Genomic DNA, 27843 nt, shown 5'->3' with positions numbered 1-27843 from the left:
GCAGTGATATGAGAGTTCTCGTGAAGCATTCTGTGCCAGGACAAAAGTATTTGAACTGGATCTTACAGCCTGCAAAGAGGGAAATGTCTTGAAACTGCCGTATTTAGAGAGATGCATTGGGTGGTGGTGTGGAAGATGGGGGTGGCAGGGATACAGTTAGGGTCCTTTTGCAGCATTATGGGTGGGAAGTGATGAAAGCTAGACTAAGACAGTGGCAGGGACAACAAGGAACATTCCAAAAGAAAAATGGAGAGGATTTGGTGGAGGAAGAGGAGAATGACTGAATATAGGGATTGGAGAAGGGAAGCTGATTGCGGGAAGAGGTGAAGCAACATTCCTGGCTTTTTCTGTGGGACTAGAAATGTCATCTCTACATTTACTCCCCTCTGAATCACATATTTTTGGGGATTTACATGAACTTTACATGTTTAAAGTGTTTCATTATCTTAGTAATAGTCATGTTTTCAAATTGTGTGACTTTATTTACTGGACTAACCTTTTAAAATTTCGTTTCAGTTGTTTGAGCTTCTCAATTTCTTGGCAGAGAATTTCATCTTCTCCTACATGGGGCTGACGCTGTTCACCTTCCAGAACCATGTCTTTAATCCAACATTTGTAGTAGGAGCATTTGTATCCTTTATTATGTGTTTTATTTTGAAAAGTTATTATTGAGATTTTCATGTTTTTTGGAGGTGTGGTTGATAAGAATACATTTAAGTATATAAAGATTTCCTCTGAGTAAAACAAATAAGAATTTCAACTCTTTTTTCTATTCTATTCTATTTTCCTTTTTTGTTTATTGCACAAATAATCCTGATAGAGTGAAATGACAGAAAAAAGTCTTCTACCACTCTGCCAACCCAAAAGATAAAATTGTTTGTCCTCTATTACTAAAGGGAAGAAAGAGAGAGTAGATACTGGAGAAGAGTTTGCAGTCTGTGCCACAGGCCAGTAGTTGAAAGATGATGAAAGGCTGAAGGAGGCTGCTTTTCTCTCTCTCTCTGTCTCAGTGTCTTGTTGAGTTGAAAATCCAGTTAAAAGGGAGAAGTTGATTACATGAAAGAGCGGCCATCAATAGTGCCAGCCTCATGAGAAGGCAGGAGGAGATGGAATCCAAAGCATGTGGGGAGGGATTGGCCTTCAGTGGGAGGAGGCACAGCTCCACCATTGTTCCAAGAGAGGACAGGGTGTGTAGAGATGAAGGGACATTTGCAAGATGGTGTTCCTGTCTGATAACTTCTATTTTTATCTGTCAAGTAGGAGATGAGACGTCTGCTGAGACTGAGATACAAACAGGTGGCCTATCAGTTATCTATTGTGTAACAAATTACCCTATTTAACAGCTTAAAACAACAAGCATGTATTATCTCACACAGTTTCTGAGGGTCAGGAATCCAGGAACAACTTAGCTGGATGCTCAAGAATCTCTCCTGAGGTTGCAGTCATGCTCTGGGCTGGGACTATACTCTCTCAAGACTTGACTGGGTCTGGAGGATCCACCCTACACTACTCACATGGCTGTTAGCTGGAGGCTTTAGTTTTTCTCCATGTGGACCTCTGCATGGGGCAGCTCACAACATAGCTTTCCCCAGAGGGAGTGAGCTGAGAGAGCACCAAGATGGAAGCCGACGTGCCTTTTATAACCTAATCTTGGAAGTGACATACCATTATTCCTTCGCCATATTCGTTTTTTTTTTTTTTTTTTTGTGAGGCGATCAGCCCTGAGCTAACATCTGATACCAATCCTCCTCTTTTTTTGCTGAGGAAGACTGGCCCTGGGCTAACATCCGCACCCATCTTCCTCCTCTTTATATGGGATGCCGCCACAGCATGGCTTGACAAGCGGTGCGTCAGTGCATGCCTGGGATCCAAACCGGCGAACCCCGGGCCGCCGCAGCGGAGCATGCACACCTAACCGCTTGCACCACCGGCCGGCCCCCTTCTGCCATATTCTATTGGTCACACAGATGGACCCTGGTACAGTGTGAGCAGGGACTACACCAAGATGTGAATACTAGGGGTCAGGGATCATTGAGAACCATCTTGGAGGCTGGCTTCTACAGGTGATAGGAGTTTTGAGGAGAAGGTTTGGAAACAGTTATTGTAGAGAGTGGAAGAGTGAGTTGACCAAAAATACACAGTAGGATTGCTGAGCAGTATTAGAGAGCCATTTGAGTTTGAGGAATAGGTATTAACAGTAGAATCAGTCTGCCCCATTGTATGACATTGTTCAGGAGTACTTAGCTGTAAGTGTGGAGAAAAAGCGAGTTGGGTCTCTCTGGATTTGGGGTTATGTCAAGTGGATGCAGTAAAAACACAGAGAGGGGCAAGTGAATGGAGGGTATTGGGAAGAGTATTACTAAGGTGTGGCTAAGAAGGGAAGTGAAGAAGGGGAAGGACTCTTTGAGGGAAAAGTAGAGGGGTCTTTGGATTGGAGGCCCCATGAGGGAGAAGAACGGTCTGAGTGGGCTAGATGAACGCGAAACGTGGAAGGAGAGATGGTGATCAGACAGCGAGATGCTTGAATTAGTGATTTTCAAAAGAAATATTTAGAAAACCACCTTAAAATGAAGATTCTGCCAAAGAGATTAGCAGAAATATTTTTTTAATTAAAACTCTAAGTAGGATCTCTGTGAGAAAGTGAGGTATTACTGAAATGCCATTCTGCAGAGTCTTAGTCTTCTGGGAATGAGCTTCAGGCAAAAAAGATAAAGCCCTATTAATAAGAGAAAAACCTTAGCTGGAAATCTCCCATGAGATCAGTAACTTCATATCCTGCTAGTCTTTGAGAAGTTTTTGAGCAGTCAGGTGGCTTGATCCACTATTCTTATCCAGAAACAAGGCAAAATATTCTCTATAGGTTTCTGAGTCTGGTAGGAATTGAAGTTCCTCAATACAAAATCCTACCATGAAAATTGACTCTTACCAGGCGAGAGTTGTTCTCTTGCTGGCTATATTAGGTAGGATGTAGGTTTGGTTTCATGTGACAATGACCCAAATTAACCAAATTTTAAACAAGATAGAAGTTTCTTTCTCATGCAGAAGTCTGAACTGGTGTGGCAACTCTGCTCCACAGTCATCAGGGACCCAAGCAACCTTGTTACAACCATCCCTGGAGAGTTTCCCTTGTTCTTAGGGTCCAAGATGGCTCACCGGCATGTCTGCCAATTCCCTTTAAATACACGATCCAGAATATGCACACATCACTTCTACTTAACATGCGTTGGTTACACCTACCTGCCAGGGAGGCTGGGAATTCTATTCTTTATCTAGGTGGCTATGTACTCAAATGAAAACTGGAGATGAGAGGGAGGAGTGTCCACTACCATAGAGTAAGGGAAGAATAGATGTTGGGGATATAACTAGCAGTCGCTGCCACATCGGCCCACATGTTTTGTTTTTATTATTTTGTTTTCTTTTGTTTTTCTTTCAGGGAATCACTATTTTTAATAACCTTTGTATTCTAAAGTAGTTTTAGATTTGCAGAAAAATTGAGAAGATAATACAGAAAGTTCTCATATACCCCACACCCAGTTTCCCGTTATTAACATCTTACATTAGCATGATATGCTTGTCACAATTAATGAACCAATATTGATACATTATTTTTTGTTTGTTTGTTTTTGTTTGTTTGTTTTTGTGAGGAAGATCAGCCCTGAGCTAACATCTGCCGATCCTCCTCTTTTTTTTGCTGAGGAAGACTGGCCCTGGGCTAACATCTGTGCACATCTTCCTCCACTTTGTATGGGACTCCGCCACAGCATGGCCTGACAAGCAGTGCGTCGGTGCGCACCCGGGATCTGAACCCTGGGCCGCCGCAGTGGAGTGCACGCACTTAACCGCTATGCCACTGGGCCAGCCCCATGATACATTATTATTAACTGAAGTTCATACTTTATTCAGATCCCCAGAGTTTTCCCCTAATGTCCTTTTTCTTGTCTAAGATCCTATCCAAGATACCACATTTCATTTTGTTGTCACGCCTCCTTAGGTTCCGGTTGACTGTGACAATTTCTCAGATGTTCTTTGTTTTTGATGACCCTTGACAGTTTTGAGGGGGTACTGGTCAGATGTTTTGCAGAATGTCCCACAATTGGAATTTGTCTGATGTTTTCCCCATGATTAGACTGGGATTGTGTATGCACTGGGAGGAAGACCACAGAAGTAAATTGCCAGTCTCATCACATCATATCAAGGGTACATACTTATTAGCATGTTAATAATGTTGGTGTTAGTCTTAATCACTTGGCCAAAATAGTAATTTGTCAGGTTGCTCCATTGTAAAGTTACTCGTTTTTCCTTTTTTCTATATTGTGCTGCTTGGAAGGGAGTCACTGCAGGGAGCCCACACTTAGGGAGTGGGGAGTTAGGTTCCATCTCCTCGAGGACAGAGTTTCTACAGAATTATTTGGAATTCATTGCACAGGAGAGTTCTCTATTTTGCCCCATTTATTATTTTAACCTGTCACTTATTTATATCAGTATGGACTCACTGATATTTATTTTATACTTTGGGTTATAATACAGTACTACTTTTTAAATTTTGTTGCTCAAACTGTTCCAGCTTTGGCCATTGGAAGCTCTTTCAGTGGGCTCCTGTGTCCCTTTGATGTACCCCTGTCATTGTGTTTCTTGAATTTTTTTGAGCACTTCCTTACTTTCTGGAACTGCAAGATACTTCAGGCTCATCCTGTATATTTTCTTCCCCAGCCCTAGAATCAGCCATTTCTCCAAGGAGCCCTGGTTCCTTTTATTGGGGAATGGTATTAGCAACCAACATCTGGGCTCTAGGTGTACTCAGTACTGCTAGGGTGTCCTTGCTTCCAGGCCCTCTCAGCTGACAGAGCAAGGACATATATATATATGTATATACTAGTTCCTGTATGTGTGTGTGTGTACATATGTACAAAGTAAATATTCATGTATGTAACCGTCTGTATCTCTGTTAAGCTAAACATGAGTTCATATGGATGTCTCCAACTCTAATCCATTACCATATGGATCATTCTAGCCTCCTCCCCTTGCTGATCTGTGAACTCCCATTCCAACAGTGAGAAACCTGGTTCCCACCATCCACCATCCATTTACTTAATTGTTCAGTCCCAGCATACACAGCAGTATCAGACTTGTTAACCAGTAGTCCCATGGGAAACCACTTGATCAATGAGCATGTGGTGCTTATGTGCAGTTCCTTTTGCCTTTAGTCTCACAGACTCCACCAGTCAGCACTGTTTCCTCCGCCTTGTTTTGTTTTTAATCTTATATTTTCCTTTATATTCCTTTCAGAAAATGGGGCGGGGACTATATTGTAACCCCTGAAATAAAAATTGTGTTTGTAAAGCAGGAATCTCTATAGATAGCAATCTGGAGAAAAAGACGCTAAAATTGGTTTCTAGTTAAAACCATTCTGAATTCCCATGAAGCCTGCCCTTTGAAGCAGGGTGGAAGTATTGGCTCGGAGGAACACATCGGGGCTAGCAGGAATTTCAGTGGTAGGAGGTGTTTGAGCTGCCCTTTTCTTTGCTCTGAGGAAGCAGTGTTACTCTTCCTCCTACCAACATTGACAATTAAAATGAATTAACCTATTATATTAATAATCTCAAGATTATACCAAAGAAGCTCTGCTCTTAAACGTGTTTCTGTTCATCTAATGAATTTCCTATATGTCAGACCTACACTGTCCAATTTGGTAGCAACTAACCCCATATGATTATTTAAATTTAAATTAATTAAAATCAAATAAAATGAAAATTTCAGTTTCTCAGTCACTAGCCACATTTCAGGCACTCACCGTGTTGGACAGTGCAGATATAAAACATTTCTGTCGTTGCAGAAGGTTCCATTGGACATTGGAATCAAAAGACTGTGTGTTAGAAACGGAGCTCTCTAAGATAGCCTTTCACCATCTTGACTGTATAGTCTAAATAATTGTTAATAATAAAAAGAATTATCCTTAACCTATTAATAATTTTAGATTGCTATTTTCTTGGGAAGAGCTGCCAATATTTACCCCTTGTCCCTCTTACTTAATTTGGGTAGAAGAAGTAAGATTGGATCAAATTTTCAACACATGATGATGTTTGCTGGTAAGTTATAGCTTTCTCTCTTGCCCACTCCAAGAAACCACTTGCAACCCATATGCCAGCTGGATTTTAAATGGAAATGATATGCTGGTAATATAAGACTCCCTTAAACATTGAAGTTGCAAACTCCAATAGAAAATTCTTTTTATAGTGTCCCATTCCCTGCTATGGGAAATTTTTCATGTTCTGGTTCCAAATTCCTGGTTCAGAAATAGTCACACATGGTGGAGAAAATAAAGATTAATGCATTTTCACAAAAAATCTGTATGTGAATGTTTATGGCAATTCTATTCATAATTGCCAAAACCTGGAAACAGCCCAATTGTCTTTCTTCCAATGGGTGAATGAATAGCGAACTGTGGTACATCCGTGCCATGGAATACTACTTAGCACTAACAAGAACAAACTATTGATACAGCAACATGGATGAACCTCAGACACATTGTGCTGAGTACAAGAAGCCAGTCTCAAAAGCTTACATACTATGTGATTCCATTTATATGACATTCTCAAAAAGTCAAAAGCATAGTGGTGAAGAACAGATCAGTGGTTGCCAAGGGTTTGGCAGGGTGATGGAGAGGTTGGGTTAAAAAGAGGTCCCACAAAGGAATTTGGAAGAGATGATAAAACAGGTCTGTGTCTTGGTTGTGGTAGTAGTCACACACCTCTATGCATTTGTCACAAAGCATGGAACTGTACACCAAAAAGAGTAAATTTTACTGTATGTAAATTTAAAAATAAATTTCAAAAAATTGTTAAAAGATGTGTGCATGTCAGTATCACCTACTAATTCTATTTATTTGTGTATACTTATGTATGTTAATATGTATTATGTATTTCTTCACGTGATTCTAAGTTCTCAGGATGTGCCTTATTTCTTTGAATTTATGAAGCTCACATTGGTAATGAGTTATTAAAGAAATACCTCTTTCATTCCCTTGTAGGCCTTCGTGGTGCAATGGCATTTGCCTTGGCCATTCGAGATACTGCCACTTATGCACGGCAAATGATGTTCAGCACCACACTTCTGATTGTGTTTTTTACTGTGTGGGTATTTGGTGGTGGCACCACTGCCATGCTGTCATGCCTGCATATAAGGTAAGTAGTCACTGGGGACCTCATTTTAATATTATAATTCAAGTTACTTTTCTTTTAATCAGGAGAAAATTTTTAGCTTTGATAAATCTATAATGTTTCATTTTTTCCCTTTAAAAAATATGTAATGTACAGGAAAAAAATGGAAAATATGCAAAAGAAAAGTAAAAACCATTGTTAACATTTTGAGGGATGTCTTTCCAGACCTCTTGTTATACATTATATATATTTTTAACAAAAAGGGACAACACTACAGGTACTCTTGTAAATTTACTTTTAAATGTAATATAGTATGGACATTTATGTAGTAAATATCATTATTTTAATGGCTGCATATATCGTAATTTGTTTAACCAAATCCCTACTGTTGGACTTTTGTGTTGTTTCTAGGATTTTGTTATTACCATTAACAGTTGAGGATTTTGCTATTATTATTACCATTAGCAATGTGAACATTTGTAAATGCAGGCACCACTGTGCACTTGTTTGATTATTTCCTTAGGATGCATTCCTAGAAGTGGAATTGCTTGGTCAAAGGATATGCACATATTTAAGGCTTTTGATCCATATCACCAGATCCAATCAAAATTTTTTCTTCTATCTGCAGCATATGAGACAGCCCAGTTTATTGCGATACTAGATCTTATCATTCTATCTCATCTTTATGATCAGCACCGTTTCTGACCTGACAATCTGAAGTCAAGATTGTGAGGTCTTGGTCTTCAATGCACACTAGTTAATGTATTCAATTGGAAAGCTTCTTTGTATCTCGAGTTCTGCATTTGTTTCCATGGATACAGCAGCCTCTGTTGCTAAAGCATTTGTAGATTTTACTTCTGAAACTGAGCTTCCAGAATGTGTAGGGTTCATTAGAGAAAACAGTATTTCCCATTTTATAGAATCTGTTCTCCATTTTTCTCATTCTATTATGCCTTTCTTTTAATATTCTAAAAGACCAGCCAGCCCTAAACACTCTTTGAATGTTGTTATTATTTCTTTATCTCTCTTTACTACTCAATTCCCTTTCTTACAGTTTCTGTGCTGTTATTGTATATAATTGAAAATACACAAAAGTAATGTTCTTATAACCTTGGTTATGAATTCAGGGAGGACCTGGCATTTGTTGAGTACCTACTATGTGCTGGGCATTGTGCTAAGTGCGTTTTACATATTTATCTAATCACAGTAGTTCCATTTTACAAGTGAGGAGATAGAGCCTTAGAAAGTTTCTCAGTTGTTCAAGGTCATACAAACAGTTCAGTGGTGGACAGAGAAGCCTCGAGTCTCAATTTCTCCTGGACTGTGCTGCATCAAGAAATGAGGGTGGGAATTTTGGAAAGATTGAACTTCTTCCTCTTCTTAAGAGCTTGTAAATGAAGACTCTTCCTTATTCTACTAAGAACAAAATTAAATGTAAGATAATTTTGGAAAAATAATCCTCTTAAATGGAATCTCAATTTTTAAGAAGGATCAGTTCTCTTCCCTAACTGCCCTCCACACAAACCAAACAAAATAAAATACACAAGCTTATCAGCACCCCCCCCCAAAAAAAAAACAAACCTATTTACATAAAGTTGAATCCGCCTCACCAGCTTGCAAGTTCTTTGGCCCCGTCTTGCCTGCCCTGTAGCATGGTTTGGCATTTAATTATATATATATGTTACCTTACAGTCTTAGGATAATTTTTGTTGTTTTTGTTGTTATTTGGGGGTTTGGGGCCTCTTTGCAAACAGAGGCTGGGATTTTTTTTTTCTCCAAAGCCCCAGTAGATAGTTGTATGTCATAGTTGCACATCCTTCTAGTTGCTGTATGTGGGACGCGGCCTCAGCATGGCCAGAGAAGCGGTGCGTCGGTGCGCACCTGGGATCCGAACCCAGGCTGCCAGCAGCGGAGCGTGCGCACTTAACCGCTAAGCCACCGGGCCGGCCCCAGAGGCTGGGATTTAATTTCTCTTCCCTCCCCCCAAATTTGTCTAGTACAATCTTGAGGATGCTGATGAGTCCTTAAAGTTTAAGATTCATGCAGACTTAGACTTGACTTTGCATTCTTGCTCCTTCATTTACTGATTCTGTGATCTTGAGCAAGTTCTTTAACTTTTTTAAGCCTCGGTTTCCTCATTTGTGACGTGTGTTTGATCGTACCTACCTCCTAGTGTTGTTGTAAGGATTCAGTGAGCTAATGTCTGTAAAGCTCTTAGCACAGCGTTTCAAATATGCCTTTTATTCTTTCCTTTGATAAATACTGATTGAGCACCCACTACGTGACAGGAACTGTTTTAAGCTCTAACTTAGTGGTTCTCAACAGGGGGTGATTTTGCCCCTGCCAAGGGACATTTGGCAGTGTCTGGAGACATTTTTGATTGTCACAATCAAAGAGAGGAGGCTGCTACTGGCGTCTAGTTGGCAGAGGCCAAGGATGCTGCTAAACATCCTACAGTGCACAGAGCAGCGCCCCCCCTCCCCCCAATGACAAAGAATGATCTGGGTCCATATGTCAGTAATGTGAAGGTTAAGAGACCCTACTCTAGAGAGATGCGGTGGTAGTAATAAGATAGAAAAGATCCCTCGTCTCATAAAATCTGTACTTTAATGGGAGAAGACAGACAATAAACTAGTAAACAAATGAAGATGACAATTTTAGATGATAGTAAATGCTCTGATGACAAACAAGGTACTGTGGTGGTGACTGGGGATAGAGTGTATTTTATAGGCAGAGGTCAGGAAAGGTCTCTCTAAGGTTACATTTGAGCTCAGTCTACCTGAATGACAAGATATTGCCAGTTAAACAGTGAGCAGGAAGAAAAGCAGTCCAGGCAGAGGGGAAAGCATGTGCAAAGGCCCTGAGGCAGGAACAAACTTAGCCTGTTTAATGAACAGAAAAAAGCCTCTGTAGCTGGAAATTAGTGATGGAAGGATAGGTAGGAAATGAGGTGGTGTGCAAGATCCTATGGGGCAGTGGTTGGCAAACGTGTCCTCTAAAGGGCCAGATAGTAAATATTTTATGCTTTGAAGGCCGTATGGTCTCTGTCTCAACTATTCAACTCTAGTGTGAAAGCTCCCAGAGACAATATGTAAATCAGGTGGTGTGCATGTGTTCCAGCAAGACTTTATTCACAAAAACAGGAGATGCCCTGGGTGTGACCTGTGGGCTGTAGTTGGTGGACCCCTGCTATCAGATCTTGTAGGACATGGTAAGGAGTTTGGATTTTAAAATCCAGTTGGAAATCTTGTAGGATTTTAAAGCAAGGGAGTGACGTGGTCTATTTTACACTGTAAAAGGATCATTCCAGCTGTGGTGTGGACAATGGATCCTCAGTGAGTTAGAGCCAGCCAGCTATTCCTACGTCCTTTCACATAGTTTGTGACAGTCACATTTGGCTCCCTGTCATTTACCACACATACTTTGCATTTCTCCATCTCCGAGCCTTTGCTCATACCATTTCTTCTGCCTAAAATTCTCTTTCAGTCCCAGGAAATGACACAGCTCAAATGCTGCCTCCTTTTTGCCCTCTTCTTTTTTATTGGAACCACTCTTCTGTTTGCTTAACCTTGAGTATCTCTACTACAATACTTATTTCAATCAGCCTTGTAATAATAATATTGTTATAAGAGCTACCATTTAGCGAATGTTAATGATGTATCAGACACTCTTTTAAAATCTTTAGATACGTTTTCTCATTTAATTCTTGCTAGCAACTCTGTGTGGTGGATATTTTCCTGGTGATACAATTACAGTTCATAGGGCTGCATAACTTGACTGAGTTCACATAGCTAGAATGGAGCTGAGGCCAGATTGGAACCCAACTCTCCCTGATTGCAAAGCCCTTGGGGATTACGTTCTAGTTATGTCTGTCTCCCTCACTGGTCTGTGAGCCCCTTGAGGGCAGGACCGTGTCTGATTCATGTCTATATCCTCTGCCTAGTGCAGTGCCTGATGGATAATAAGTGCTCTATAAATGTTTATTACATGGAATTGGCTTCCCATAATGTTCCATCTGCGTATTACAAATGTGCTATCTCCAAGACCACTAGATGTCACTTTAGATGCACAAATGTGGTTAGAGTTTAATATGGCTAAGATAGCAAACAGCTTCTGGCCATTTTAATGAAGAAGAAATGAGCCTTTCTTTGAATTATGAATCTGGTCGTGGCCATGTGTTTTCAAGTACTTGACCATGATTCACTTGCCTTCTAGATGAGGTCTTGCATCATTTTTCCTCCCTTCGGTGTTATTCGTATTCAGGGATGCTACTGCTACAGCTTCTCACACTGCTATGTTTCCTGTGCTGTCTGTAGTAGGGACCTTAATCGATAAACATTTGAGCACCTATTGTGTATCAGGTACTGTGCTAGACTCTGGGGATACAGAGATGACTTGAGATGGCCTTTACCCTCAAGGAGCTCACAGTCTATTTGGGGAGACTGACAGGTAAATAACTGGACTGTGCTAAGTATTATAATAGAGGACTCTAGAAAATGCTGTAAAAGCACAGAGGAAAAAATGATTCTGCCTAAAGGGGTCATAGAATGGTTCATATGGAACCCAAAGAAGGAGTAGGAAAAAAATGAGGGACAGTGCATTTCAGATAGAGGGAACAACATGAGCAAAGGCTTGGAGGCTCGGGAGAGGACAGGGATTTGGGGAGAGGAGTAGTGGAGTATGGCTAATGTAGAGAAGGTAGGAGAGAATGAGGGGAAAGGTAGGTTGGAGTGTGGGGGTTGCTAGTTTGTAAAGAGTCTTGAATGCCACACAAAGGACTTTAGACATGACCCCCTGGGTTGTAAGCCGCCCTCTGAGTCTTTTGTCAAGGGAATAACCTAGTGAGTTCTATGCTTTTGACAGTTAAATCTAGGGGAGATCCTGGCAGCCGGAAAACCTTACAGCCAGTTGCTACAGACCCCATGAGTCAGAGTAAGGCCTGAGCTTGAGCAGTTGGAATGGAAAGGAGAGAAGGTCTGAGAGACAGTTTAGAAAAAGAATTAGCAGAGTTGGTGAGTGCTCGTGTTGAGGAGATGGAGAGGAGTCCAAGAGAACTTCTTCATAATGAAGCCATTCCCTGTGGTACGGGAAGCAGGAATTTTAAGCAGATGAAAAAGAATTCTGAAGAACCAAGGCTAATGTCTATCCATTAGCCTATGAAAAAGACTGTAATTGGACCCTCTCTTCAGTCGTCATAACAGAATGTTGCCATGAGAGCTGAAAACATGCACCTCCCTCCTGGAACTGCATTGTGCCAGCCTTGTTTTTGGAACTACCCAGTAATTCTCATTCAGCAACGGGGGCGATGCTCCTTTCCCCGACTCTGCTTACAGTGGACTTATAGTCAGAGAAGAAATGATTTTTTTTTCTGAAACTGGTCAATGGGATTGCAGGAAGAGAATCCGTAGACTCTGCTTGCCTTAGGAGCCAAGCTGTTGCTAAGGAATGTGGCAGGAACCAAAAATCTACATCAACAACCGTAGAGAAGCGACAAAACATTAACCATTCTGTAGCTTCTGTGTTGAGAAAAGTAGTTGCCTGACAATGTGTATGTATGTGAATAGACCTTTTTTTTGGCTTCAAGATCTCATTTGCCTTTTGTGTTTCTCCTTTAGGGTTGGTGTTGATTCAGACCAAGAACATTTGGTAAATATGCATTTGTGTCGTCTCTGGCATTTCTGTCGAGTGTGCAGTTGTTTGGAAAGAAAACAATCTTCTGTAGACTTCATGCCACTATTATTTAGATCCTGTCCTATTTGCATCAGCTTTTAACTGACGTCATTCCTGGCTTTTCTCACTGGTCGATAGAGACAAAACCAAATTTTAGACAGCGTGTGGTTATCAAGGGTGACAGCTCTCATATCTGTGGGCCAACCTGGGCTCTCCACAGAGGAGAGCAGTCCCTTAAGCGCTCCTGGGTTTTCAAGTGACTGCTCTGGCACACGGAGCCTTTTTCCACTTGGGTTTGTGCATGAAGCCTTGTCTCTGATGTAAGTCCCACTCCAGCTGCTCTTCCTGTGTAACTTTCAAATTGGATGGCCAGCAGCTGCCCTTGAGAACTGCCTAGAAGCTTTAGAATCTTCAGCCAGTCCTCTGTGCCTGCTCAGGAGAGTACCCTTTCTTACCCCGTGCCTCAACCTTGCGCCATTTCCTTGCTATTTCCATGTGTCACATTCTCGGTTGTTCCTCTGAACCTGAGCCTGGTAGACTAAGTGCAGTGTAACTCAGTGCCTTTTCTAGACTGAGCACCCTTCTCTGGTATTTTCCATCCGCTTTTTAATGGTTTCTGAGCACCACTGAATATGTGACTCTGTCCTGGACATTAGATGGGAAATCACAGAATTTAGGTTTTTGAAGATGAAAATATCTCTTTCAAAACACAATTCTTTTTCTTGTCTGAAACAAACCCTGGTCTGTTTGTCTTCAGGGTGTGGTTCAAAAAAAAACATTTATCAGATTCATTTCCGAGATGTTAATTTCGTTAGCTGTTGAGTGATGAGTGTATATGTGATATAGTAAGTACTTGCCTCTTTTGCGGTCAGAACCTTAAAGTATAATTCCATTATAAATACTTGTACAAATCAAGCTGGATAAATTCTCATGATTCCGAGCTGCTGGGGTAGTTTCCAAGGGGTCATAGTTCCCCAATGCCTCCACCCCCATGTCCAAACAAGAATAAAGTTCTCATCCAGCTCAGCAGACAAATGCTTGATCACCATCTGCATAAGTCTCCACCTGCCACATTACCTCTGTCACCACAGAGGAGAAATGGAAGTGGAGTGACAGGGACAGAGCCAGGTAGATGACTGCCAGCTGTGATATACAGGAAAAAATACCGTTTTTCCCTTGCCCTCGAAACCCTATGGATGTCTTGGTTTGTTATATTGTTTACTCAGTATTTTGAGTGTTCGCTGGGGAGCACAGAGGACCGTTATAATAAGTGTAGAGTGTGTGGAAGTTGGGCGTACAGGTGTTTATGTGGTGAGGGGATCAGGAGATTTATAGATTAATTGCTCTTCAAAAAATGGAGACACACAAACCTGTGCATACTGATGTGAAAGGCCATACAGGCATTTTTTGGCTCTTGTAAGCCCATACAGTATTCTCAAACATTTTTATATTGTATATGTTTTGATACATGTTGAGAGGAACATTCATTTATTACGAGGATCAGGAAAGACAGGAAGGAACCAAAACCCAGAATCTAAACTCTATGCTCCTCGAAAATCATGGAAGCATAGAACATTCTTGCTAGAAAGGGCCTTCGAGAATCTCTAACCCTCACGTGGTATACATGAAGAAATTCAGGCCCATAGAGGAAAAGGGACTTGCCCAACTAGTTCATGTTTGAGCTGAGATGAACCAGATCGCCTAACTGCCCCACTGCTGACCGCACCATATCACAAATAAGGACCCTGTTTCTGTTTTTGGAAGCTATTTTCAAAGAGGCCCGCTTGCTATGTGAGTTTTCCCTCCTAGCCAGTCAGGCTTACTGTGGAATTTCCCTACTTGCTTTCATTTTGCTAGTGTTCTAAGAACATAGTAGCAACTTTGAAAATGCCAGTTACTTTTGGGACCCATGACAACTCCCACAGATAGGGATGTCAATGTGATGTTTTCTGATTAAGGTGCCATTCACATTGTGGGTGTAAGTCTTTCAGATTTAGGGGGTGAATTATTCCACATTGATTTTTTAAATAACAGTAGATTCATAAATCAGCAAGCAGCCTGAGTAATAGAGGTTTTCAGAAAAACATTCCAATTTCTTATTCCAAAGCTACAATATACAAGCTATTAAATTTCTAACGTTACCCATATTGGAGAGTATCTCATACGTAGTAGGCTGTATTTCCAGTTCTACAAAGAAATGACTCTAAGTAAATGTGTTTTGATCTTTGTGTATGTATTGACTTTATTATATGTTTGCAGAGTATTCCTGAAAATGAGAGAAGAACTACCAAAGCAGAGAGTGCCTGGCTCTTCCGGATGTGGTACAACTTTGATCATAAGTATCCTTAATTGAGAAAAAAATGGCAGTATGGACATCGACAATTACAGTTAAATGAAACAGCAGTTTTGACCACTCCCTTCCTGAAGTGGATTATAAAACCTACCTTTGGTCTTCCCTTTCCCTTCAGTGTAGTGGAGAAAGTTATTAAAGGAAACCCAGGCAAACGAATTCCTCTGAAAACCCATGAAACTGGTAGGGACTAGTGATTGCAGAAGCTGGCTGTATGAAGGGCCTCAGAAGCCTTTACGATAGACTGTCTTTGATATGTAGGTTTATTTATAGCAAACTTTAATATTTATTGTCCTTTAGCTAATTTAGTGAATCCTACAGAAGGTATTTGTTGGTTCTTGTCAGTGTACTTGCTAGGGTAAAAGAGGAAAGGCTGCCTTAGGAAAAAGCATGAGAAGGAGATAAGAGAACAGTCCTGTTAGATACTGCAGTAGTCAGGGATAGGCCTCTTTTCTCTGACCTTTCCAAAGACTGGGAGATTCTCCTCTCTGTTCAGATGCCAATTTTCCTTGTTTCTTTCTTGTCATATTGTAACAGTCTTCTTCATGGCTATACTTTGGGTCATGTTATATTCTATAACCTGTTTAAATCATGCCTTTTAAAAAACATTTTATCACTCACTATTTATTAAAATGAATTTATTATTTGAAAATAGAACTAGAAGAAGGGACCATGGAGTTCTTTCGGGCTGAGACTTACCAGTAAAAGAATCAAAACCTGGTTTATATTGCACTGAAGCACATTTGGGACAACCATGTAAAAATTTTTCCTTACTTTCAACTTTCTGATCAAAGCCTTGTATATTTAAGAAAAATACACTTGACACTTATCATTAGAAGCTGCTGTTTATTACATTCTGTTTGCTAGAGTTTTACATTCACTTTTTGCAAGTACTCAAAATTAAATTACTGTATGGAAACAAGCATGCAAGCATATCTGTGGTATTAAGACTCCCATTAGTGAGACAGATCCTAGCTCTTTAAAGTTGTTTAATGATTATGCCATTACTTTTGGCTCCATTATCAGCATTTTGGGTAAAAGCCACTCCCATATCTCTTGGGGCTTTTTCATCCCTCTGATTTAACAAAAATTGTTTAGTGTTTCTTGCATAAAATGTTTTACACATTTTCTCCATAATATACAAAACAATTAAATGATCCTGATGTAGAGAAAGAGTAGAATGATAGCTTATTTTTCTGTGTATTCTTATAGAAGCAAGCACCAAGACTTGTTGACTCAGTCCTACCCTATTAAGTACTACTAGACTAAGACTTGGTCATTTTAATAGTTAGTACTCTAGTAGATGAATCATTCATCATTCTAGATTTCAGTTCCTTTGTGTAGCCAGATTGTTCGTTATAATTGAGATATAACTTAAATACAGTAATGTGCACAAATCTTAAGTGTACAGCTTGATGAGTTTTGACCTATGTATACACCTGTGTGCCTGCCACCCATATAAAGACACATGGAACATTTCCAGCACCCTAGAAGGCACACTGTGTTCTCTTGCAGTCAGTAATACCTTCCCCGTCCTCCTCCCAAAAGAGCAACCACTATTCTGATTTCTAGCAACATGGATTAGTTTTACCAGTTTTTGATCTTCATATAAATGGAATCATATATTACATATTATTTTATGTCTTGCTTCTTTCGCTCAACATTGTGTAATTTGTCCATATTGTTGCCTGTACCAGTAATTCATCCTTTTTCATTGCTGTGCAGTGTTCCATAGTATGAATACATAGTACAGGGTTTTTTTTTTTTTTTCCTCAACCATTCTACTTTTGATAAACATTTGGGTTGTTTCCAGCTCTTGGCTATTACAAATAAACCTAAATATTTGTGTATACATCTTTTGGTGAACATAGGCACTCATTTCTCTTGGGTACATACCTAGGAGTGGAATTGAGAGCAAGTGTCTGTTGCCAGTTTTCCAGAGTGGTTGTAACTGATTTACACCCCCACTGGCAAGTTAAGGGACTTCCAGTTGTTCCACATCTCCATCAAAACTTGGTCTTTGTCTGCCTTTTAAATTTTAGCCATTTCAATGAGTGTGTAGTGATATCTCATGTGGTTTAATTTGCATTTCTCTGATGCCTGGTGAGGTCAAGCATCCTTTCATATGTTTATTGGCCATTTGGATATCCTCTTTGATGAAGTGTGTCTGTTCAGTTCTTTTGCCCATTATTTAATTGAGTTGTCTTTTGTCTTTTTCATATTGACTTGTAGTTCTTTCTATAGTCCTGAATTGGGTTCTTTGTTGGTGTTATGTATTGTGAATATCTTCTCCCAATCTGTAGCTCACCATTTAGTTTTCTTTTTTTTTCCTCCCTAACGCCCCAGTAAATAGTTGTATATGCTAGTTGTAAGTCATTCTGATTCTTCTATGTGAGCCACCGCCACAGCATGGCAACTGACAGACAGGTGGTGTGGTTCCATGACTGGGAAGCAAACCTGGGCCACCAAAGTGGTGAGAGCGCCGAACTTTAACCATTAGGCCATCAGGGCTGGCTCACCATTTAGTTTTATTAATCTTGTCTTTTGAGGAACAGAAATTCTTCATTTTATTGAGGTTTGTTTTTTTAATCTTTTCTTTTATGGTTAGTACTTTTTGTGTCTTAAGAAATCTTTTATATCCCAAGGTCATGAAGATATTTTACGAGGTTTTCTTCTAAAAGTGTGAGTGTTTTAGCTATCACATTTAAGTCTTCACTCCATCACAAATTAATTTTTGTGTATGGTGTGAGATATGGGTCAAGACTTACTTTTTTCCATATGAGTATTCAATTGACAGCACCATTTGTTGAAAATACCATCCTTAGCCCACTGAATTACAATGGAGCCTTTGTTGTAAATCACTTGGCCATATAAGTGGGGGACTGTTTCTGGACTCTCTTTTCTGATTGTCTATTTTTACATCAATACCACACTCCTAATGATTGTTCTTTGTAATAAGTTTCACTGTTCAATAGGGGAAATCCTACAGGTTTGTTATTCTTTAGTATTGCCTTGGCTATTTTAGGTCCATTGCGCTTTCATCTAAATTTTAGAAACAGCTTGTCATTTTGCACACACACACACACACACACACACAACCCACTGGCAATTTTATTGGGTTTGTATTAAATCTACAGATGAATTTGAAGAGAACTGACATCTTAATTATATTGAGTCTTCTGATCCATGAACATAGTATATCCCTCCATTTATTTAGATCTTCTTTAATTTCTTCATTAATGTTTTATAGTTTTCAGTGACAAGTCTCGCACATCTTTCGTTATATTTATCCCTAAGTATTTGATATTTTTGATGCTATTGCAAATAGTATTTAGTTTATTTTCTACTTGTTTACTCTTAATATATAGATATACAATTGGATATTTAAATATTGACCACGTATCCAGTAATCTGGTTAAGTTCACTTTAACTAGTTCTAATAGTTTGTAGATTTTTTTTTTATTTTCTGTACATACAATCAAGTGAATAGTAACATTTTATTTATTCTTTTCCAATACCTTATATTTATTTTTTTATGTCTCATTACACTGGCTGGACCTCTCCAGTACAATGTTGAATCTAAGTGATGATAGTGAACATTCTTGTCTTATTCCTGACCTTAGGGGGAAATTTTTCAATATTTCACCATTCAGTATGATGTTAGCTGTAGGTTTTTGAGATATCTTTTATCTAGTTAAGAATATTCCCTTCTATTTCTAGTCTACTGGGAGTTTTTATCATGAACAGGTGTTGAATATTATCAGACGCTTTGCGTCAATTGAGATGATCATGTGTTTATTTTTTTTCTCCTTTAATCTGTTATTGTGCTGATTTTCATTGAATGTTAAACCAATCTTGCATTGCTGGAACAAATCCCACTTGGTCATGATGTGTTATCCTTTGTGTATGTCATTGGATTTAATTCGTTAAAATTTTGTGTCTGATTTTTGAGTCTGTTTTCATGAGAGATATGGGTTTGTGATTTTTTTTTTCTTGCAATGTCCTTGTCAAGTTTCTATAACAAGATTATGCTGGCTTTATAAAATTCATGGGGAAAAATTTTTCTTTTTCTATTTTCTGGAGGATTGGTGTTATTTCTTCCTTAAGTACTGGGAAGATTTTACCAGTGAAGCTACCTGGGCCTAGAGTGTTTTGTATAAGGAAGGAGGTTTTTAATTTCTTCAATAGATATAAGACTGTTCAGATTTTCTTTTCTTTTTCCTTTTGTCAAAGTTTGGTAAGTTTTGGTTTTTAAGGAATTTGTTCTTATAGAGTTAAACACCAAGACTTGTTAGCCTCAATACTTCCCTATTAAGTACCACTAGACTAAGACCTGGTAGTTTCTATACTCAATGCATTATTAGAATTCATCATTCCAGGTTTTCAGTAGTTTTGTGTGGCCAGATGTTTTATAAAGTGCATAAGTGAATTTATATAGAGTACTTTAATCTTTACTTATAATTTATAGATATGGGAATTCATGAAGTTCTCTCTGACTTCCTCAGTTTTTTTTGGTGAGGAAGATTGGCCCTGAGCTAACATCTGTTGCCAATCCTCCTCTTTTTGCTGAGGAAGATTGACCCTGGGCTAACATCCGTGCCCATCTTCCTCTGCTTTTATGTGTGGCACGTGTGCTACAGCAAGGCTCGATAAGCAGTGTGTAGATCTGCACCCAGGATCCGCCGAACCTGTGAAGCCCAGGCCACAGAAGTGGAGCACGCGAACTTAACCACTATGCCACCAGGCCGGCCCCTCATTTTTAATTGAAAACAACCTTTGGTTGTAATTTTAGAAAGTGGGGAATATGTATATGTGTCTTTCTTCCTTTCTTTACCTTTTCTTGTGATTCCGTCTTTTTTCCTTCTGAGTACCATATATATTAGCACATCTGTTTTTGTTTTTTGAAGAATAAATGAATACTGAAATGAGGGTCTATGATAGAGGAACTGATGATGCATAATTATTAAAAATGTTTTTAGGCTTGAATTTCCTTTGATACTAAAGTTTCAATTCATTCGAGGCCAGCTGAATCCCACAATAAATGATTGAAACCATCTTTATTACTATATTCTACTACTGGAATATTTAATCTCTTTTCTGACTGTTACCATGCTTTACTTTCTTCCATATCTCCTTCAATGCTAAATTGAGAGTGATTTTGTCTTCCTTTTGGTTTTAGTAAAATCAGAAAGGCAATATGATGTAGTGGAAAGGGCCTAGGATTTGGAATCAAACCAATCTGGGTTCAAGTATTGGTCCTCCGTTTACTTAATTGTGTGACTTTAGGTGGATCATTGACTTCTCTGAGCCTCAGTTTCCGTATCTGTGAAATAGAGATAATAATAAAATCCCCCTTTGCTGTCTCACTGACATAACGTGGTGATGAAATGAGGCAACGTGTGTGAAAGCCCTTTGCTGTCCTCTGAAGCGGTAGGTACACTGTGACGGTGGTCGTATCAAGTGAATTGTTCTTTTAAATTGTGAAGAAAGGAACGCAGCTCTTCCTTAACCAGCACAGCTACCTGAAGCCTCTGCTGACGCACAGCGGGCCTCCTCTTACGACAACACTCCCTGCCTGCTGCGGACCCATTGCGAGATGCCTAACCAGCCCCCAGGCTTACGAAGTAAGTTAGTTTTATCCAGAACCTAAGTTCTTCATTAAGTTAAACTTATCTGCTCTATGGATAGGTTACTGGTTTTGTTTTATTTGGTTTGGTTTTGCTTGCCTTTATGGTATAAAATCCATGAGAGGGAATATAAGCATATTTTGCTCACCCAGAAAATATACTGAAATGTATAAATATAATTCACAGCCTTTGAAACATCATTTGAAAACAGATATAGAATAGTACCTCATCTTACTGTCAGTGATTTTAGTAGATAATTCTATTCCCATGCCAGTTTTCATTTATTTGCAGTATGCAGCCTGAGCTCAGTACAAATGTGTATGTTTTAATCTATAAATTAGCGTTGTCACAGTCATGTTAAGAAGATTAATAAGACAACTTTTGATGCCCCTAAGGTGCAACAGATGATCTTTTATTTCACGCCTACCAACTTTTGGATATTAGGGAAAGTTTGTCTACCTGGGTTCCACATAGCTGGGAGGCATGAGTGTACCGAGATGTAATCTAGATTCCATATTTTTTCCTTAGCTATCAACATATGATTGGTGATTCAGCAAGTACTGCAACAAAGAAAGAAATGACAAAAGCTAACCTGCCTTTATTTTAAAATATGACCATTTCATTTTTCAAGTTATTTTTTTTAAAACCTTTGCTTCTAACCCAACCCTTCAAAACTAATCTGTGGCATCAAATATAGTGCTCATGTCAACAAAACCCACCAATCCTGACTACTCTGATGCAACACCTTGAGAAGAGCAACGAGGCTGTGGTGAAGCATTGTAGGCATGCACCTCCCAGTTCCTGTGACCTCCTCTGTAGTGTGTCAGAGCAGATCCCACAGAGAGCAGATGGAGAAGAGTAGACTTAGTGGGAGTGGCGCCTGGATCAGGGAGGAATACCCTACAGCTTTGTATTACGTTGCGTCAGTGCAGTTTGTGACAGATCGTGCTGGTGGTGGGAGGAACACCCCATGTTGTCTTGTCTCTGCCTCCTACATTGTCCAGGCTCCCCTCAAGCACAGTCTCCATTCCTTCTGGGCCCTGTGTGCCCGCGTGGCTCTGTGCAGAGGGCTCAGCCAGCTTTGCTGGTTAAGTCCAAGAGCCTTGGCTCTTGGATTCCGGAGACCCACTCACCATCACCAAAAGCCAACAGTTCCACGACTGTGTGTCCTGTGGAATATAGCAAAATACAACTTTGTTGTATTAGTTTCCTTGGGCTGCCATAACAAAATACCACTAACTGAATGGCAGCATAACAACAGAATGTGTGTCTCTTAGTTCTGGAGGCTAGAATTCTGAGGTCAAGGTGTTGGCTGGGTTGGTTCCTTCTGAGGACTGTGAGAGAGAATCTGTTCCAGGCCTCTCCCCAGCTTATGGTGGTTTGCTGGCAATCTTGGGTATTCCTTGGCTTGTAGAAGCATCACACACATCTCTTTCTTCATCTTCACATAGTGTTCTCCCTGTGTATGTCTGTCTGTCTGTGTCTCCAGATTTCCTGTTTTTATAAGGACAGCCACCAGTCATATTGGATCAGGGCCCACACTAATGACTTCATGTTAACTTGGTTATCTGCAGAGATCCTATTTCCAAATAAGGTCACATTCACAGGTGCTGGGAGTTAGGATTTCAACCTCTTTTGGGGGGACACAATATAACCTGTAACAACCATAAAACTTAATTTTTAATGTTATTTTTTGTCATCATTAACTACTTTTTTAGTCATAAAAGTAACATGCTTATGGCCAGATATTCAAACCTGTGGAATGTACAAAGTGAAAAATAAAAGCCGCCCTCCTCCCACCTGCATCCCTCAGAGGCAGTCTTTGTTAAGGGTTTATCGCAGATACTCCCAGATATTTTTATCTACACAAACTCATATGTGTATATAAAGCTTTGTTTGGTATTGTTTTACACCAGTGGGATCATAATAAGTGTATGGTCCTGCCACTTGCTTTTTTCACTCAATAATACATCATGGATCCCTTTCTATGAGTACAAGAGATCTGTTACCTTCTCTTTATTGGTGGCTGCATAGTGTGGCTATACTAAGAGTGATTTAATCAGTCTCCTGTGGATAGACCTTTAAGTTGTTTCCTTTGCTTTTTTGTTACTACAATGTTTACAGCGAATATCCTTGTGCATATAAATTTACCCAAGTATATAAAGGTATATAGAATAGATTTTAAAGATTAAATTGCTGGGGCAAAAGGCATATGCATTTTAAAATTTGATAGATATTGCCCCAAACCTCAAACTTAATAAAAACATTAGAAGGTGCTGAGGAGCTGCTGCTGATGTGTGAAGGTGCCCTGGGGCTTTGTGGTGAGTGTTGCTGAATTAAGTGATAGACACCAGTCAGACTTAGTGTTATAACTAGATTGGGTAGGAAGGGATTACGGCTGGTTGGTGGAATGGGTTTGTTTGGTTTTTAATTCACATGTCTTTGTCTTTGAATATTTAGGCAAATTTCTAGCAACAGCAAATTAATTTTTGTTTATTTTTGTCTAATAGTCTCTTCAATCTATTTAACTATCTTAGACAAATTTAAAAATTTCAAACATACAGGATAGGAGAGCTGGATGTAAGATGTTTCTATCAGCTCTACTTCCCTCAAGGAGTATTAGTCACAGACTTTTTTTTCTGGATCAATGAGTGTTTAGAATGATTTTTACTCTTTACATTAGAAAAACGACTTCCTGATTTTTAAAAGTAGTATGTATTCATTACCATAAAATTTCAGATAGTACAGAAACATAAAGAAAAAAATAAAAATCACTAGCAATCCTATCATGCAGAGCTAACTATCATCATTTTGTTGAATACCCTTCCACACTTTTCTGTGCACACATACATTTTTTATTTACCAAAATGGCACTATATATGCTTGACTTTTTCTTTTTTTGTAGAACTATATTTAATTATACTCTTGGCTACAAAGTTTTCATTAGAACCAAAGCCTAGCGAGCTGGGAGACAAGTATACAATGAGGATTCAATATATTTGGGTGATACTGTATTTCTAGGCACTGTTAATACAAAAATAAAAGTTTCATTTATATAAATCCACTCAATAATCAATTGAACTTGAGTGAATACTCTCTGTGTGTCCCAAACTGCTAGGTAGTTGGGCTACAGCAAAGAAGGGACTTGAGTCTACTGGAGGGGGTGGTATGGAACAGACCAGTACACATGCAGGTATGATACAAGGGGAAGTGCCACTCTAGGAGATGGCTGAGTACAGGATGCTGAGAGAGAACACAGGAGGGACACCTAAGCTAGCCTTGGAAGATCAAGGAAGACTTCTGGGAGAAAATGACTTTTAAGCCGAGACCTCAGTGATAAGTAGGCTGCCCGTGAAGGTGGGTGGAGGGGGCAGGAAGTCAGAGAAAGCAGGAGAGATTTGGGCAACCATCAGCAATTCAGTCTGGCGGGCACACAGTGGGGCTGTTGGGAGGGAGCAGCACATTGTGGTGTTAGGTGAAGCTGAAGCCCCAAGTCACACAGTGTCTTTTAAGCCAAGGGAAGGACTTTAGACTTTATCCTGAGGGCAGAGGGCTACCCCTGAAGGGTTTGAAACAGGGAATCCTTCAAACTTTTCCTATGGGAAATGTTTCCTGAATTTCATAACAATTCTTAAAACTTATTTTATTTGCGTTTAGAACCAGGAACAATTGAAAGATGACGACTCTGATCTTATTCTCAATGACGGCGATATTAGTCTGACGTATGGGGATTCTACTGTGAACACTGAGTCAGCGACATCCGGTGCCCCTAGGAGATTTATGGGAAACAGTTCTGAAGATGCCTTGGATCGGGAGCTTGCGTTTGGGGACCACGAACTGGTCATTCGGGGAACACGCCTGGTCCTTCCTATGGATGATTCTGAACCCCCATTAAATTTGTTAGATAATACGAGACACAGTCCAGCCTAAGCTTACTAATACTCACTTAGTGATTTGTAAAATTTGCACATGTGATTGTGAAGAAATTCGTACTACCTAAAAAGTCCCAGTGCATGTCTCTGAATGTTTAAGCTATATAAATGCTATTTATATGGCATCGAAAGAAGATAAATATCCTGTACAAGGCAGATTGTGAACAAACTATTCTTTTATGTTTTATTGGCTGCACTATGTAGACTGGATCTGTTTTAGAAAGTTATTTTCACAGTGATGTTGTGTGTTCCGTTAGCTTTATGTCTCAGTTAAAGTATAAAAAGTGACAGTTTTACTCTTTCTTATATTTACCTGACACTTAACCAGAGTACCAAGTTCTTGTGATGTGAATTCATTTTGTTTTGTGGGAGGGGAGGGAGAGGAAAGAGGGAGTGTGATTTCTGGGGGAGCCCAGGGAGGAGAGGTTCCTTTGTTGGGAAACTTGTGTTGCTCGTTGCTGTGTTTGTTGGGACCTTTTTCTTTCCTTTTTCTCTGGTGGCCTGTTGTGGCGCAAGAGGCTGATGGCATTCAGATCTTGCCCCATTCAGGTTGATGAGTGAAGTGTGGGGGCCCTTTGCCCCCTTGCTGCAAAAGAACAGATTCGTTGAGTACAGTCCACTGCTGTTCAGAAAGGAAGGCTGCAAATGACTTCCAAGACTTTGTTTCCTTTCTTCCAGACCAGGACCGCAGAAGGAGTCACATCCAGCCAGCTTAGCCAAAGTACAGGTGTATATAGTTCAGGACACTTGATTTCCATTTGGAGGGACTAGGGCGGGTGGAGACGGGCCGAGGGCAGGAGGGGAGTGAAGAGAATGGTGGTTTCGGAGATCTCTCTTCCCAAATATGTAAATATTCTATACTAGATAAGTTTAAATAAGAAACTCAATTGCTGCTTACTTTTTGATTATGTACTTTATCTGTATAGCAAGCTTTGTGGTCAGAAGTTTTTATATCGATTTAAATTGCTGCTCTTTAGCAGCCAAACAGGAGCAAAATGTAAAATTTTTGAACTTACTGTGTCTAATTGTCATTCGTTAGTCTGTAGTTGATGTTAAAAGTTAATTTATGAATCCATGTGTGTTCCACACTACACCAGAGTCAGCCGGAAGAGAAATACAGTGCTCTGGAGAGCTTCTTGTAAAGGCAGGGACTCCTTTGTGTGCACCGGGTGTAGTCGTCTTCATTGTCATGTTACTTTTTAATATGAACTATCTAAGCTGCCATGTGTTCTTTTTTTTACAGTTTTCAAGGAAGAGTAGATAACAATTTCCCATTTCATACTCAGAGTACGAAAGTGGATGCTATTTTGTAATGCTGGCAATACCTAAAGGTGCATTGAACGCTCAGAAGGGGGATACTTTCTGATGTTGATTCTGACCTGTTAATGTTTCCGAAGAAAAATAGAAACTTTTGTGGTTTTCCCCCCCTCAGGTCTGAGTAGCATTGCCTTAAATCTTACCCAATTCAAAAATTGATTTGTTTACATGATGTTCAAAGTTTCCAATGAAAAATGTCTTTTCAAACGAAATATGTTCTTATTCCCCCAAAGGTGTCTGCTGTTGTAAACACTCCTTGAGATTTTTAAGGGAATTCTGTCGTACCCGTGAGTGGCAGCTCTAACTGTTGGCGTAGCCATTTGTTCTGTAGTGGTAGTGATTTTCCTGCTATGCAGGAACCCCGTGAAGTGTGCATTTTATATGATGTGTGCCTCTTCATGCAGTCAGTAATTTCTTGTTAATGTATGTTTGAGGGGCTTGGAACTTCAGCGTCATTTACCCACGAAGTTATTCAAGTTGTAAAAGGTTATACGAGAAATTAACAACTACTTTTTTTATTCTGTCAGGTTACTGAGCTCACTTTGTGAAAATGGCTGTAAATACTTAGCATGCCCAATTCAGTAACTCGTCTGTTTCAGCATGCATAAGACTTTTTCTTAGGGAAACTGGTAAAGCTTGAGTCAACTCAATCTGCCTTCGTACTTTATCAAAGGGGAACCAAGCCTGCTGTGCTTACATCAGCATCTGGAAGATTCTCCTCTCCTCTAATCTGTGTGCACATCTCCAAGCAAAGAAGAAAAAAGAAACTGCTCATCCATCTGTTGGTTTTAGCCACCTGAATGAACTCGGATGAAGTACAGTCTGAGTTACCATCATGCACAAGTAGAACCGCTCTCGAACTTGCTTTTCTGTTCTTTGTGGACCCTACACGTTTGAATAACTTGAACGTTGCATCTTTTAAAGTTATTTTTTAAGGTTCCTTGGCATTTGACCCTAGTTGTCTGTGTTTGGCAATGTGCTGTTAAAGTGATAGACTTTTAATCTTTATGTATTTTTTGTTTTCCCTTGGAGTACTTGGACAGATGTTATAGTGGTTTCTTTTAGGAAAATCTGTCATTAAAAAAATTATAGCCTTGCAAATAACCACTCACCGTATTTGAGTCACAGTTTATTCTAGTGAAAAGGAAAGAGTGCTGACTTCATTCATTTTTCTACCTATATACCTACTGGGAAAGGAGGAAGACTGATGTTTAAAAAAGAAACAAAGAGAAACCTAAGAGAACATAACTTATGGGGTGGCAAATTTTTGGTGCTTATGTGTAAGGCTGGATGTATTTGCTTATGGTCACGATTGGACCGTTTATGAAACACACCTCAAAGCAGTTGAATTCTGTTACATTGATTTGTAGCCTGTTAGCTTAATAATGGATAATGTCATGAAAATGTTCATTCCATTATTCGGGGAGAGTAAATTCTGTATCTAGTTAGGGAGAAAGGCAGTTCCAAGTTTGGTTGAAAGCATGATCCCACAAACAGTCCTTCTTCCAAGTTAAAGATAGGTCTTTCTTTTTGTACATGAGAAGTTTCGTAGGTTAGAGTTTGCTGACAGCAACTTTGTCTAGTCGAGTAGTGGCACCAACCACACTATTATTGTGTTGTGTTGCTGTGCACTCCAGCTTCCTGGTTCATGGTCCCGTAAGAGACACAGGTGGTGGGCCCACACAACAGAAGCTCTTTTCTTGAAAAAACTCATGTTTTCTAATTCACAAATAAAGCCCTACATTAGAGTTGAGCAAGTACATTTGTTAACCTGACTCAATGCAGGAGTG

The 27843-nt window shown here is 39.7% G+C and overlaps 1 protein-coding gene across 1 annotated transcript in view; it reads left to right on the top strand.

Annotated features, from left to right (window-relative positions):
* SLC9A6 (solute carrier family 9 member A6) overlaps positions 1-27157 on the top strand; it is a 53385-nt gene extending 26228 nt beyond the window's left edge. The window contains 9 exon segments of the mRNA XM_087426946.1: positions 517-630; positions 5975-6086; positions 7028-7181; positions 11519-11557; positions 11559-11606; positions 12773-12803; positions 15087-15166; positions 20696-20801; positions 24462-27157. Coding sequence (XP_087283072.1) covers positions 517-630; positions 5975-6086; positions 7028-7181; positions 11519-11557; positions 11559-11606; positions 12773-12803; positions 15087-15166; positions 20696-20801; positions 24462-24734 — 957 coding nt within the window. The 3' untranslated portion in view covers positions 24735-27157.
* The last annotated feature ends 686 nt before the right edge of the window (positions 27158-27843 follow it).

Source organism: Ceratotherium simum, chromosome X (assembly GCF_057802395.1).
Source record: "Ceratotherium simum simum isolate JZ-2026a chromosome X, ASM5780239v1, whole genome shotgun sequence".
In the NCBI taxonomy this organism is placed as follows: domain Eukaryota; kingdom Metazoa; phylum Chordata; class Mammalia; order Perissodactyla; family Rhinocerotidae; genus Ceratotherium; species Ceratotherium simum.
This window is presented reverse-complemented; position numbering and strand designations above follow the sequence as displayed.